At 35.4% G+C, this 14,145-nt stretch overlaps 3 protein-coding genes across 4 annotated transcripts; 1 reads left to right on the forward strand and 2 right to left on the reverse strand.

Annotated features, from left to right (window-relative positions):
* The first annotated feature begins 986 nt into the window (after window positions 1-986).
* LOC125213940 (UDP-sulfoquinovose synthase, chloroplastic) lies at window positions 987-3,631 on the forward strand. The gene is made up of 3 exons (XM_048114740.1): window positions 987-1,134; window positions 1,752-2,829; window positions 3,115-3,631. The coding sequence occupies exons 2-3, from the start codon at window positions 1,786-1,788 to the stop codon at window positions 3,514-3,516; spliced, it is 1,446 nt and encodes a 481-aa protein (XP_047970697.1). The 5' UTR covers window positions 987-1,134; window positions 1,752-1,785; the 3' UTR covers window positions 3,517-3,631.
* Window positions 3,623-5,663, reverse strand: LOC125213941. 2 transcript variants are annotated; one of them, XM_048114741.1, is made up of 7 exons: window positions 5,514-5,663; window positions 4,980-5,098; window positions 4,792-4,874; window positions 4,584-4,705; window positions 4,168-4,332; window positions 3,987-4,080; window positions 3,623-3,912 (listed from the first exon to the last, which is right to left on the reverse strand). In XM_048114741.1, exons 1-7 carry the CDS (start codon window positions 5,548-5,550, stop codon window positions 3,720-3,722), a joined length of 813 nt encoding a protein of 270 aa, XP_047970698.1. In that variant the 5' UTR covers window positions 5,551-5,663; the 3' UTR covers window positions 3,623-3,719. The 2 variants fall into 2 exon arrangements, with proteins under 2 accessions (XP_047970698.1, XP_047970699.1); XM_048114742.1 differs by having other exon boundaries at window positions 5,510-5,622.
* Window positions 5,664-9,477: 3,814 nt separating this feature from the next.
* On the reverse strand, window positions 9,478-12,066 carry LOC125214553 (protein indeterminate-domain 12-like). Its single transcript, XM_048115628.1, has 4 exons — window positions 11,896-12,066; window positions 11,368-11,769; window positions 10,889-11,288; window positions 9,478-10,415 (listed from the first exon to the last, which is right to left on the reverse strand). The coding sequence occupies exons 2-4, from the start codon at window positions 11,543-11,545 to the stop codon at window positions 9,668-9,670; spliced, it is 1,326 nt and encodes a 441-aa protein (XP_047971585.1). The 5' UTR covers window positions 11,546-11,769; window positions 11,896-12,066; the 3' UTR covers window positions 9,478-9,667.
* Between the last annotated feature and the right edge of the window lie 2,079 nt (window positions 12,067-14,145).

Genomic DNA, 14,145 nt, shown 5'->3' on the forward strand with positions numbered 1-14,145 from the left:
TGAACACATTTTTGGATCATTTTGAAATTGCAAACCAGGACTCCAATCGTGGACAGACTGAAATGACAAATCGAGACTCGTAATCGCGGACGGAAGACATATAATTTTTGGATATTTTGAAATAACTATGAAGTGATTTTAAGATACTCCTACAACATTTTATACACTTAAAAAGAGGTAGTATCAAAAAAGTTACACACTCACACACTAGATGACTAGATTACAAGAAAACAGAGCATCATGAGTTGGTACAAAGAAATGGGAATCTGTCGTCTCATACAGCCTGTCCCTCTTCCCATCATTCAACCACGCTCATCTTGTGTGCTAACAAAACTTAAACCAAAAAAATCATCAAATTTAGCAAAAAAAAAAAAAAAAACACTTTCATAGTTCTGATGCAATATCTAATGTACTTAATTAATTAATATTACTACCAACTTTGATCAAGACGTCAAATGAATTCAATTCGACAGAATCGGAATGTTATTATAATTTTGGTAGCTTAATTATATAGAATTTCCATTGACAATGTATCAGTACTACACCACTTACATTTGGAAAAAAAAAATTAATTGCATTAAAATTATACTCCACTTATAAGGCATTTTTGAGTGCGAATAGATACATGAAATTACTCACATTAATCAATTGTAAAGAAAAATCGTGTACCACATGATATTATTGTATATTGATCATCATTATTGTTACAATTTGTGAGAAACCGAATCAGCATAAAATTTATCATTATTAATGATCTCAAATTCAGTACAGATTTATGTCCAAGAAAATGAATGCCTATAAAAATAATTATGGAATGAAATTGGTCTACAATCCGACCCACATACATTAAACAGCTTAATGGGCCAACATTAAGCCCAAATATTGTGGCCCAATCACTACTAATAAATGGTTTACAAAATTCGAACCCAAATTTATATGCCATTTGGGGTCATATTAGAAATGTTTAATAACACAGGGGCTTTTCTGCAAAGATCATGAGAAATGAAGAATATCCCTATCGATTTCTTCTTTATGCTCCTGAAACTAAACTTATATGATAGCTAGTTAGCTATCAATCATCCAATTTATCAACATACTGAGAAATATTTTGACCATCAACATCTTCATATAGAGGTAGACCCTCTCCTTCAATTTATACTTGTGTTTGTGTATGTTTTTCTCATTGTTTTTTGAATGGGTTTTAGTTCATTAGCTCAAGATTGAGTCTTGATTAAATCTATCAGCTGCATATACTTGTATTCTGAGATGGATATTTACTTGAATTTGGCTTATTTTTGCGTTGATTGAGCTGCTGAAAGTTAACTATTTGGCTAATTTTTCTGAAACAGTTCATAGTAGTAAGTGATGAACAATTTCAATTGAATTTACGGTTTAGGGTTTATAATTAGTTCAGGTAGGCTCACAATTTTTGATTAATAACAACTTTTATTGATTTTTCCCCTTTTCCTGTCTAATTAAGCTCCTGCATATATAAGGCTGTTATTGTTGTTATTCTGCTTCAAATTGCCTCATCCCGTATAGATATGTAGCAGTTTTCGTATAATTCGCAGTCTCCGAGTCTTGAATGCCAAAATGTGGTTCTTAGTAGGAGGCGAAAGGCCAGTTTCTTGATCTTTAGATGTAAATAATTGTTGTTTGAGTAAGTATAATTCATGCTGTCACTTATGCTGTGTTCTATATACATCTAAGCACGCTTCGTTTGATGCTAATTCGTTGCATACGATATCCAGGTATAGATACGGTATTGGTCGAAGGTAGCATCTTATGGCGAATGCCGCTTTGGTTTCTTGCTCTTTGAACCTCTTGTCGGGCAGCAGGTCGTGCAGCAAGCCCTCGAGCCTTCTTAAACCCTCTGCCTTTGTTAGTTTGCAGGTTTCTCAATCACCATTCCGAAAGATTCATCTCAATGGCGATAAAAGGTTGCGAAAATATCATACTGTCTATGCAATGGCTGTCTCCATGGGGCAGGAAACGAGGACTCAGCCTGGATCAGGGTCCGATCACAGCTCCAACGAGGCTTCTAAGCCAAAGAAGGTCATGGTGATCGGGGGTGATGGCTATTGTGGCTGGGCTACTTCGTTGCATCTCTCGAACAAGAACTACGAGGTTGCTGTTGTGGACAATCTCGTCCGTAGGAGTTTTGATCACCAGCTAGGTCTTGATTCCCTCACTCCCATTGCGTCCATCCACAACCGGATCAGGCGTTGGAAGTCCCTGACGGGCAAAGACATCGGGCTCTACGTTGGAGACATATGCGACTTTGAGTTCTTGTCAGAGGCCTTCAAGTCGTTTGAGCCCGATGCTGTTGTCCACTTTGGGGAGCAGAGATCCGCTCCGTACTCCATGATTGATCGGTCGAGGGCCGTGTACACACAGCACAACAACGTGATAGGTACCCTAAATGTTCTCTTTGCCATAAAGGAATTCGGGGAGGATTGCCATCTCGTGAAGCTCGGGACCATGGGAGAGTATGGGACCCCGAACATAGACATTGAGGAGGGGTTCATCACGATCACACACAATGGGAGGACCGACACCCTGCCTTACCCGAAGCAGGCTAGCTCGTTCTACCATCTCAGCAAAGTGCACGACTCTCACAACATTGCGTTTACTTGTAAGGCATGGGGGATCAGAGCCACGGACCTGAACCAGGGGGTTGTCTATGGAGTGAAAACTGAGGAGACAGCCATGCACGAGGAGCTGTACAATAGGTTGGATTATGATGCGGTGTTTGGAACTGCGTTGAACCGGTTCTGCGTTCAGGCTGCAGTGGGTCACCCGCTTACCGTCTATGGCAAAGGAGGGCAGGTAAAATTGAACTCATTTATAGCTCTTGAGTTTGGTTTGGTTTGTGTTTGTTTAGTTGTTGAGGTTCTCGTCTCATATTACTCGGATATGTGAACACGAATGCTCGTCTCACTAGCACAATCGTTTGCATAGGTCTAGTTTATGTTTGTTGCAAACCGTTTCTTTGGTTTTTGATGTTTCTTGATAACAATGTGTTGTGTTGCTTCCAGCACCCTTTCTCGTTGCTTGTGGCATCTTTTTGTGTCTCGATTCAATGACTAACGTGTTCCATCTTGAAACGAACAGACCCGAGGATACCTCGATATACGAGACACGGTCCAATGCATCGAGCTTGCTATAGCAAACCCTGCCCAAAGGGGCGAGTTCCGGGTCTTCAACCAATTCACAGAACAATTCTCAGTGAACGAGCTCGCAGCCCTAGTCACAAAAGCAGGCAAGAAGCTCGGCCTCGACGTTCGGACGGTGTCTGTGCCTAACCCTAGGGTGGAGGCGGAGGAGCACTACTACAACGCCAAGCACACTAAGCTTGCAGAATTGGGACTCGAGCCCCATCTCCTATCGGACTCGCTCCTTGACTCGTTGCTCAATTTTGCAATCCAATACAAGGACCGGGTCGACTCCAAACAGATAATGCCGAGTGTCTCGTGGAGGAAAATCGGAGCCAAGCCGAAGACGGTCCCCGCGTAATCGAGCTTTCTTTGTTTGTATCACCTTTAGACGTAGAATGTGTGTTGTATCAATAACTATAGACAATATCATATCAAAAGGCTATTTAATATTCAATGTTACCCAATTGAGGAAACCTACCTATCAACTTTTTTCATTTCAAGACAATGTATGGATAGATTGTTTGAAACATCAAACGATGTAACGTTACATATAAGCAGAGATTAGAGCCGGGAGGATCGGAGACGTGTCAGCACGAAACGCAACACGATGTCGTTGAGCCGAGATTGATGCTTGGTGAATTCATGATCGGCTCCTTCAACTATACAAAGATTATGATTTTGAATGTTTTTGGCAAACTCCGATGCATCTTCCACCGGAACCTTTTCGTCTAATGTGCCGTGTATCGTTAGCACGCTGTAAAATCATCAAATTTAAGAATTCTTAAACATTGTGTTATATTCCCGACAGCAAATTGATGGCTTCCAAACCTGCAGTCTGGAGGGATAGATTGACACACAGCACGATTGTCCGTCTCCAGACGGTCCTTCAAGCTCGCCTCCATCACCCGATATTCAGTTTTCCCTACAGTGCGTGAGTACAAGAGCCACTATGTTATCACCCCAACACACAAAATAACAGGCGACAGAGAACCATTCAAACACACATTACCTTTCCTGTTCTTCACGTCGATGAATCCACATTGCTTGATCTTTTCTTGGAAGTCTCTCCCCAAGCGACCTTCAATCCCTTGTCTCAGATCAAAGCGTCCGGCTATGTTGACGACTGTTTGAACGTCATGGTACTTTGAGGCATACAACAGAACAGCATTCCCTCCTATAAGTATCCAAAACCCCGTTGATCGTTAGATTATGACAATCAACGAAACAAAAGTGTGATGATAAAGATTATACTTCAAAACATTCTGTGATTTAGTCTCTGTTTCACATTACCTCAAGATCATATTTTGTGAGATTCTAGAGTAAGATTATTAGTCGCTAAAACGTACTCCTAATATCTAAGATCATCAACGAAGCACTGCAGCTTTAGAGCCGACAACACACCAAAAAACACAAGAAATCACATACCTTTACTATGCCCAACAACGGCCACTATGCAACGCTGCTCAGCCTTGAAATGCTTGACTACTGCATATAGATCCTCAGCCTCTCTACGGTAATTTCCATATTGGAACGAACCCTCACTTTCCCTAAACGACAAATCACAACAGAGATAAACGTGGACACAGGACGACTAAAAGAGGTGATACAGAAGCCCTAGTTTCCGAGCCTTTACCCATTGCCAGCAAAATCAAAGCGGAAGGCGCTGATCCCCTCTCTCTCGAAAGCAAAAGCAAGATTCACCATAGGAATCCGATCCTGCAGTTGGTAGAGAGAAACAACACGAAACAAAAATAGAAATAAGGCAACTTGAAAATGCTTATGCTCTAATTTGATCCACTAAATAGTTAAATGATCATACACCTTCGTGGACCGGAATCCATGGCATATAACTACGAGCTCACTCGACCCCGTCTCGTGCAGCATTCCGACTAGCTTCTCACCATGGCTGTTCTCTATAAACACTTTCCTTCTCTCCACCACTAGTACACACAATATGAGAGAGATACGGCAATCATAAGTAGTGGAAATCGAAACCCTTTTTTAAATTAGAAATTGAGAATGTGTTATTTCAACAAAAACTACAGTATAAATCACCAGTTTCCCCCAATTGCTCATCAAGTTTTAGGGTAAATTAGAAATTCAAAAATACAGATTTTAGAACTAAAACTAACACAGAAACTAAATAATCACAACCGATAGCAAAGAGAAAAAGTGATATCACAATCAGAAATTAAAATAAAAAATTCACTCTTCGAGTTCATCAGATTTTGTTCACTATCTCGATGCTAATTTCGCTATGACAGTCAATTTTATAAAATTGCTGAGCTGAATTCAGTAATTTCAAATAAAATTTTGTTTAGTTTTCTGATGTATGGAAGCAAAATACTGACCTACCTGGAGATTTGTGATGTTGACTCTGGTTCTCCGACATCGGAATCTGCTTTACTTTTCCGACTAATTTTAAAGGAGTTGAATAGTTATGTTTATGCTCATTTGATCGTTTACAACTTTCAACATGACATTTCGTATAGCACCTAAATTAATATACAAATGATAAAGTTCGAGGCATGATAAGGGCGCGTATTGATTAACTAACCGTCTAATTGAGACCAATTTTCAACCATTAGATTAGAAGATCTTGTGGTTAATATAATGCCAAGTGTAATATATTTTAAATTTAAATAATTATTAATTAAATTAAAAGGTATTAATGTCAAATCTTATATATAGTAATTATAACTAACTACTTTCTCTCTCCTCAAAATCATCTCAAATCTTTAAATTTAAATAACTCTCTCGATTTAAATTATTTTTTTATAAAAAATATATCAAATTAAAGATAATTCAATAAAGATTCCAACGAGATCTCAATTGCATATGTTCCGACGATGTTCGGGTGATAAAATTTGATAAATTATATTTCAATTTTTGTACATGTTGATAAGCAAGTGCTATTTTCAACAAATGCAACAAAAAATCTCAATATATTGTAGGCAAAATCTCAATATTATGCATGTCCAATCTCAATAAAAATGTGTTGATATTTTCTTGTTCTTGTGTTGATATTTGTAATACACAACGTTGATATAAAAAAACACTCACAAAATTGTCATATGATAATATAATGACGATATTATTCTTTTGTTGATATTTTGTCTACTATTTATTGAGATTTTGTGAGCTTTAATCTCATCCACTCATTTTAAAATCCAAGGATGAAGATTTAGTCTTGATTTTTGGATTAGAGTGCTATAAGCATTAGAATAGGACCCTATAACGAGATCTACATTATTATTAATATTTAATGATTGATCATATTTTCAAGTTGTAATAAATTAATTATAAATCAAGTTGTAATAAATTAATTATAAATAATAAGTTGGGAATAACTTTATATGGAAATGAACTATTTTTAGGAAGAATGAAAAGGAAAATGTCTTATTCGTTTATCTTTATAGGATGAAAGTGGTATTAGTAATATTCCCCCATAATTTTGAAAAATAAAAACTTTGGAAATGACACGAGTTTAATACAAAATTGATAAAACTAGAGACATAAAGTGAGAAATAGATAAAATAAGAATGATAAGAGGAAAACTAATAGAATTCATGTTAGTAGGTTATGAGATCTATTTTCTACAATTGAGTGTTTCTATTTTTAGAAACAAACTACTTCCACAATGGAGTGTTTCTAAAATGGAGTGGAAAAAAAAAACTATTTTTAAGAAACGGAGGTGAGAGATTAAATAGCTATTTTTCGGAAAAGATTTATACACTGTTTTGATGGACAAATAAATGGTCCACTTGAAGATTTAATCCAATAAGCCTGGGCCATAATGATATTGATTTTATGGTCCAATTGTTAAATCATGAGCTCATATTTCAAAGCGAGACAATTGTATCGACATTTGCTGGGTTTTGACATTATTGACAAATATTGACAATTATTAAATTTCAAATTGAAAATACATTTCTAAATTATAGTACGTTATTTTACTTTGAAAGTCGATATTAGGATATAATTTGTCTACTTGCTTACTACGAACGGTTAACATAAAAGAGGAAATATTTTGCTTAGTGATACCAATACAGGAATATGTCATTTTATGTATTCAATTATGCTTGATGAAAATGATGATTTAAAAAAAATAAATTTCATCCTCCCATGTAGTACTATTCAGGGACGAAGCAGGAAATAATCTTTGAAGGGGCAAAAATATGTTGGGATATTTGAAGTATTTGAAGAGAGGAGAGGCATTTGATGAAAAAATTAATATTAATTTTTTTTCTATAATAGGTTTTATACATAAATATGAAAATTTTGAAGGACGTGCTTACACATTAGATCCGTCCCTTCTGCTATTTATATATAGAAAGGGAGTATAAATTAAAATAAAAATTCATTTTTATCGTAAAAATTCAAAATATTCCTTTAAACGTGTAAGTCATTGCATTCAAGTAAAATTAATGTTGTGTTTTCATGTGTTACGCATGTAATAATATGTGGTCTACATTTGTATAAATATAATTCTACTACTACTCTACATAGGTGACGAGAATCTAATATCTATACGTGATTTCATCCCTTTCAGTTATATAAGACGAGAGGTGTGTTATAATACTAACTTTTTAAATTGCTAATTCTGCTAACTCATCCACGCAGTGGATTAAAAATGTCAACACAATAACACTAAAATGTCAACATATAATATCAACATAATATATTGAAATGTCAACAAATTATGTGTAGACATTTTAATATTATCGTGTTAACATTTTTAATACACTGCGTTGATGAGTTAACAGAGTTCTCAACTTAAGAAAGTGTTAAATTAACAATTGATCACACATTCACACCCCTACGATGGGTTAAAATAAAACACCTTCTACAAAACTGCACCCAACATATAAAATTACTGTATTTACCATTAATTATTTTATTATATTAAAAAAGTATGACAGTTTTTCTTGTTTTGTAATCCACTCATTCACTGAGGAGATGCATCAACTAGAAATATTGGCAATGATTCTCAAGATAAGAAGGGTTCGTTATACACACATATAAATATAGCCATATGAGAGCGATGAAATGAGTCTAATTAGCTTTCTTCTTATTGTGAGTTAATGAGCCATATGTACAAAATTACTGAATCCGATATAAAATAGAGGGAACATTGATATTATTGAAATCTTTAGTTATTATTGAATTATATAGTTACGCCTCACGCATTTTGATTCATAGTGACGTCGAACTAACACATGTGTACCTTAGGCTATAAAAATGGTACAAATGCTACAAGAATCTTACTCAATAACAGATGAGGAAAATCCAGAAAGTGAAGTACTCAATAGCCGTGACTCCATCTTGTTTCTTCTATCAAGAAATGGTGGCCCAATTTTTTTTTCTTTTTTCTTTTTCACCTTCTATGTTAAAAACATGTACAACAATCACATGGTGACCCACACACCTATATATATGAAGCCATATAAGGTCGTGTTGCATTTCGATTAGTTTACTTCATTTTCTAGAGTTTTTTTTATAGAAATACTAGCTATATTTATATTAATATACTATGGAGTATATTATTAAGATGCGTTCAATTTGATAACACATAATTAGTTAACCAATACATTAACACGAAAGGCTATAGGTATTTTCAAGATATTATTTTATAGTATATGGATATTAATTGAATAGTGTAGTGAATAGTGAAATTGAATCATACGAAAGAACACATGTGACCATGATTTTAATACACGTACGGTTTATGTACTATTCCACGCCTAATAAAATCATTATGATTTTTGGATAATATGTGGCTTCTGTGCCGTGCTATAAAAAATAAAATTACATAAACAAAAAATTAATTTTATAATTTTTGTTTACATGCATATGATGTAAATTAATGTGCTTATCATTATAATAAATGAGTCTGCCTATCGCGTTTTGCCGACTATTATAAGGTTCAAATTTTGCCAATAGTAGTTTATAAATAAACCTTTCATGAATCTCTTCAAATAATATATGAACTTGAGTAAATTATTATTATTATTATTATTATTATTATTATTATTATTATTATTTTATTATTATTATTATTTTATTATTATTATTATTATTTTATTATTATTATTATTATTATTATTATTATTATTATTATTATTATTATTATCATCATCATCATCATCATCATCATCATCATCATCATCATCATCATCATCATCATCATCTATGCATCATATAAAAATCAAATGATGATTAATCTTGTTTTTTTATTGTGAATACTAGTACATGCGAATACTCTAGCTATATTAAAAATAAATTTGAAGGACTATAAATATAATATATATAGCCGATCGAAACAAGAAATATTCATATAAACAAAACAAGAACATATAAAATGTGCAATAAAAAAGATGTTTAATTAGCTCTTCTTGAGAGTTAATTAACTTCAAATTCGATCAAACTAACACAACAACAACATAGACCAACCAAAAATCCCTCCAAAATTAGGGACACAAAAAAAAGATAGAAATCCAAATCATAGATCAACTTTGCCATGGTGCTTGGTTTTGATGATCAAACGAAGAAGACGAACTCCCCATTTGATCAAGCCCAGCCATATTGCTAAAATCCCTATGCGGAAACGCCCTCAACCCTAAAAAATCCCTTGTCTTCCCATCCTCGCCGCCTCGTCCGCCGCCGCCGCCCTCCTTCCTCAACCCCATAAGATTCCCATCTTGTTGAAAGCTCTCCACATTCCTCTTGGCATTGAACATCCCATTGAAACTATCCTCAAACCCTTGAAACCCACTCGTTGACGGCATGACCATATTCTCGTACGCACCCAACCCGTGCACAAACTCATCCCGTGAGGGCAAGACAGCTGTTGAAGCCGCGGACGAGGTGGCTAAAAATCCCTGTCCATTGGGTTGGCCCGCGAGGATAGTCTGGTCCTCGTGGTCCGACCCGTGGTAGGGCATTTTCCCGCCCTGGGGACCGCTCATAGTGACTCCCATCTGCGCCGCCTTCTGAAGCAGGGCTGTCGCTGACATCAGCGACGGCCCTGCAGCAGAGAAGGCGGCGGGGGTAGGGTTTTGAGAGAAGGGGTCGGGCGGGGAGAGCCACGGCGGGAGGGTGAAATTTAGGGTTTCTTGCTTAAGATTGAGGAAATTAGGGTTTTGGAAGGGGTGGATTTGGGGGTGGTTAGGGTTAGGGCCCGTTTGGGGGATGGCTCTGGAGCTCTCTTCGGCTAAGGCGTCGCAAAAGGCTCGGTGCGTGATGAAACTGTCGCGCCTGTGAAGAATACAAACAAAGCAAACAAACAAGGCGCTAAACAACAAAGGCAACAAAACGAGAGCAAGAGAGAGAATAGTAGCAATTTCAGTCTCTCTAAATAGTAGTGTTACTGTGCAGTCATTATAATTTCTCTCCAAAACATAAATAAAACAACTCTACTTGCTCTCTTGCTCCAAGTTTTCTCTCTCTAGCTTTCTCCCACACACAACACGCACTGATGTAACAAATTAGTTAACCACTTTGTGTCTCCGCCATCATTTTTTAGCTCAAAATCAAGTGTACTCGAGATAAAACAAAGTACTATTCTCGATGTAACAAACATTGCTTTTGCATCAGAAAAGTCGCTGCGGATTAGTTTTCCTTTACCCCACCCAACCCACCCAAAAAAATTGATTTCCGTGTAATATAATATCACAGCGGTAGAGTGGTTAATGTCTGAGATTAATAAGCAAATTAGAGTAAGAGATTACCTAGAAAAGAGGGTACCGCAATCGCATCGGTACTCACGAGTGCCGCATATCTTGGAATGGGCCTTCCAGTCGGATTGGACAGCGTAGCGCTTGGAGCATTTCTCACACTTCCACTTCTTCTCACCGTGCTTACGGAAGAAGTGCTTCTTGATGCCCGTGAGATCCCCTAGCGCCCGAGCCGGGTCGTGGTGGACACAGCTCGGCTCGGGGCAAATGTACACCTTCTTCTTCACCACCTCCTTGTTGCTCCTCTGCTTAAGCTTCCACGGCAGGTTGTGGCCCCGCCGGTGCAGCTGCAGGTTCTGGTCCCGTTGGAAACCCTTGTTGCAGATCTCGCACACGAACCGGTTCGTCGCCATCAGCGCCGCGGGCGACAGCGCCACCACCTCCGCCTCCGGATCTGTAATTCAATTCACTTTATTTAATTTCTATAAATAGAAAAAAAAAATGAATTAAGGAGGGAATCAATTGTACTCCACCTGGATTGCCAGGTAGGTTTCTTCTCTTCTTGGGAGGAGGAGGCTGTGAAGGGTTGTACATATGCTGCTGCGGGATTGTACCTCCATTTGAGCTAGAATTGATGCTTGCCTCATTTGAAATCGCCGACGTTAAATTCGATAAGGAATCATCAATTCCTCCTCCCATGCCTTGTAACATAATTTTCTATTTCTTGTATTTTTTATATAACTAAAATCTTTTGATAAGGTCAAGAAAATTCAGCTTTTCTTTTGAAAAATAATAAAGAAAACCCTAAATTGGGGAAAAAAGGTTCACAAAAAAAGGTGAAGATATGATGGAACCTATTACATAAAGGTCAACCAAAAAGCTTCATCACTGCAAATCCATGTCTCCTCCTCTTCTTCTTCTTCAATTCACAAACCCTAAAATTAGATCACAAAAAATTGATTAATAAACATTATATATATGTTTGTGTGTGTGTATGTATGTGTGTGTTATACAAATATCAAATGATAGAAAAAGGCAAAAATAAAAATAAAAAATAGTACTATGAAATTGAGTTTCCACTGGTAGAGCTCCAAAAATCCTATAGCTTTTACAATAAAAACATCGTCTGTGGCTGAGAAAACCAACAAGAATCGATAGAAGCCATACATATGAAAACAGTAGAGAGAGAAAGAGAGAGAGAGATGTGGATGAGAAGGTATATATCTTTTCTCTCTTCATCTCTCATAAAAAAAAGCTAGGCCAATTAAGACAACAGGCATTTCTTACGTTTCACTTTGTCTTTTCCTTTGTTTTCTTTTCCCACATTCAATAATTGCAGTTTCTATGAAATTAACTAAATATGAGTTGAATTAATTACTGAGCTGAGTAAAAGTTGCTGGTTTTTACAGTGAAAATGAATATTCAGAGGCTTTTGACTGTACCTTTTTCCAGTAATAATTGAGGAATTGGTTCACATGATTTGGTATAACTAATTAGGAATTTATATGTAGGATTAAATAAATAATTAATTAATCCAAATAGGATCTAGCTGGGGACATATATTCACGGAAAGGTGTAAGAAATATTCTTTCCTACTCAATTATCGATGAAACCACTGAAAATCAAATTAATTCCTGCATGTGTATACACACACACACACACTATACATTAGCTAATGAATAATACTGTGATACATATTAAATGAATATTTTAAAACCATTTGTAATAAATATAGGTGCAAAAAGATTCTCTAAGATATATCTTAAATATTTCTTCTCTCGCTTAAAAACATACATTTTTCCATTCACTAAACCATTAGTACTCAATGATTAAATGTCCCAGATCTGACCGAATTTTAATAAATCATTTGACTTTGTAAAGTAAAGTGAAGAGAAAAAGTTAGTGGACTCTGAGACCTAATTCTATCTATTAGTTTTATGATAAAATGTGAGTGAAATGAGTTAGCGGAATGTAGGGTCCACTTGTCAAATATAGTAAAAGTGAAATATGATATTTATTAGCGAGCGGACGAAAAAGAAAAAAATTGGAGAGGTAAGGTCCATTATTCACTAACAATTTATAATTTTTTTCTATCTCTCTCATATTTTAATAATTGTCCATTAAAACTCATTTAATCCTTAACGTAAATATTTTTATGGAATAAATAGAGTAGTTAAAATATCTTTAAAAATTAAAACAAAAAACCATACTGTTTAGATATCAAGTGGATCTAACCAAGCAGAAAAATAGTTTGGAATAGATGAAATAAAACGTAATTAGCGGAAAAAGGTGCTAAATAAAAAATAAAAATAGAGAACCACACTCTTTTTGAGACAAAAATTAGAAAATTGAGGTGCTAAGTTAAAACAAAAGAGTAAAATATGAGAAAAACGGAGGAAATGTATTTTTAGTCTCTGAACTTTGCTACTGCATAATACTCTCTCCTTTCCTCCGTAGTTGAGTTGTATTTCTTTTTGGGTTGTATTTCTGTAGCTGAGTAATTTCCTTTTTTGGTAAAAGGACTTTACTCTCTCTTCATCTATCTATTTATTTTCTACTTTATTCTCCTTTTACTTAATTCATTTAAAATAATTTTTCTTAAATTTGGTGCCAAAAAAAAAATGTCTCTACTAGATAAGGACAGAGAGAGTATTATTTGCTGTCTCTATTATTTAAAAATACGGTTACACATGCACTTTTTAGAACTTTTGGACCTAATGCCTTTCTGCTGGCTATTTTGTCAAATTTCTTTCACTTTATATCCCTTCTCTACTTTATTATTCATGCTATTAAATAATGATAATTCTATGATTTTCTGTTATCTGCTTCTTTTTCAATAATATGATCCGCTTGTTTGGATGAATTTTTGTACTAGTACGTAATTGTTCTTTTTAAAGAACCATGCACAATGTAAAAATATAGTAATAGTACTTTATTTGTTTAAAGGTAAATGTCACATCTGTTTAGTTCGTTCCATAAAAGATATCATATTCTCTTTTTATTTTTTTAAAAGTCATTTTTCACATTAATATACTCCCTTCGTTCCACTTTAAATGGTGCATTTCTTGTTCGGTACAAGATTTATGCAGTACTGTTTAGTGAATTAAATAGAGAGTTATGTTTCTATTTTAAGAAATGTGTCATTTAAAATAAGATATCCGAAAAGAAAAAATGTGTCATTTAAAGTGAGACAAATGAAGTATAAAATTTAATTTTTCTCTCTCCACTTAACACACAAAACAAGATATAAAATCGCGCGTCGTCACACAAGTGTGACGAGTAATAAGCGTGACATCGGTATGTTAATCATG

This window comes from Salvia hispanica, chromosome 3, assembly GCF_023119035.1.
Source record: "Salvia hispanica cultivar TCC Black 2014 chromosome 3, UniMelb_Shisp_WGS_1.0, whole genome shotgun sequence".
NCBI classification, from domain to species: domain Eukaryota; kingdom Viridiplantae; phylum Streptophyta; class Magnoliopsida; order Lamiales; family Lamiaceae; genus Salvia; species Salvia hispanica.

Excerpts from the sequence above, each read along its gene's own strand:
- LOC125213940 (XM_048114740.1), top strand. The coding sequence starts at position 1,786 with ATGGCGAATGCCGCTTTGGTTTCTTGCTCTTTGAACCTCTTGTCGGGC. Across the intron at positions 2,830-3,114 it reads TCTATGGCAAAGGAGGGCAG|ACCCGAGGATACCTCGATAT; the intron begins GTAAAATTGAAC and ends TGAAACGAACAG.
- LOC125213941 (XM_048114741.1), bottom strand. The coding sequence starts at position 5,550 with ATGTCGGAGAACCAGAGTCAACATCACAAATCTCCAG. Across the intron at positions 4,875-4,979 it reads ATGGATTCCGGTCCACGAAG|GATCGGATTCCTATGGTGAA; the intron begins GTGTATGATCAT and ends TACCAACTGCAG. Across the intron at positions 4,081-4,167 it reads CGACGTGAAGAACAGGAAAG|GGAAAACTGAATATCGGGTG; the intron begins GTAATGTGTGTT and ends CACGCACTGTAG.
- LOC125214553 (XM_048115628.1), bottom strand. The coding sequence starts at position 11,545 with ATGTTACAAGGCATGGGAGGAGGAATTGATGATTCCTTATCGAATTTA. Across the intron at positions 11,289-11,367 it reads AAACCTACCTGGCAATCCAG|ATCCGGAGGCGGAGGTGGTG; the intron begins GTGGAGTACAAT and ends ATTGAATTACAG. Across the intron at positions 10,416-10,888 it reads TGCGGTACCCTCTTTTCTAG|GCGCGACAGTTTCATCACGC; the intron begins GTAATCTCTTAC and ends TATTCTTCACAG.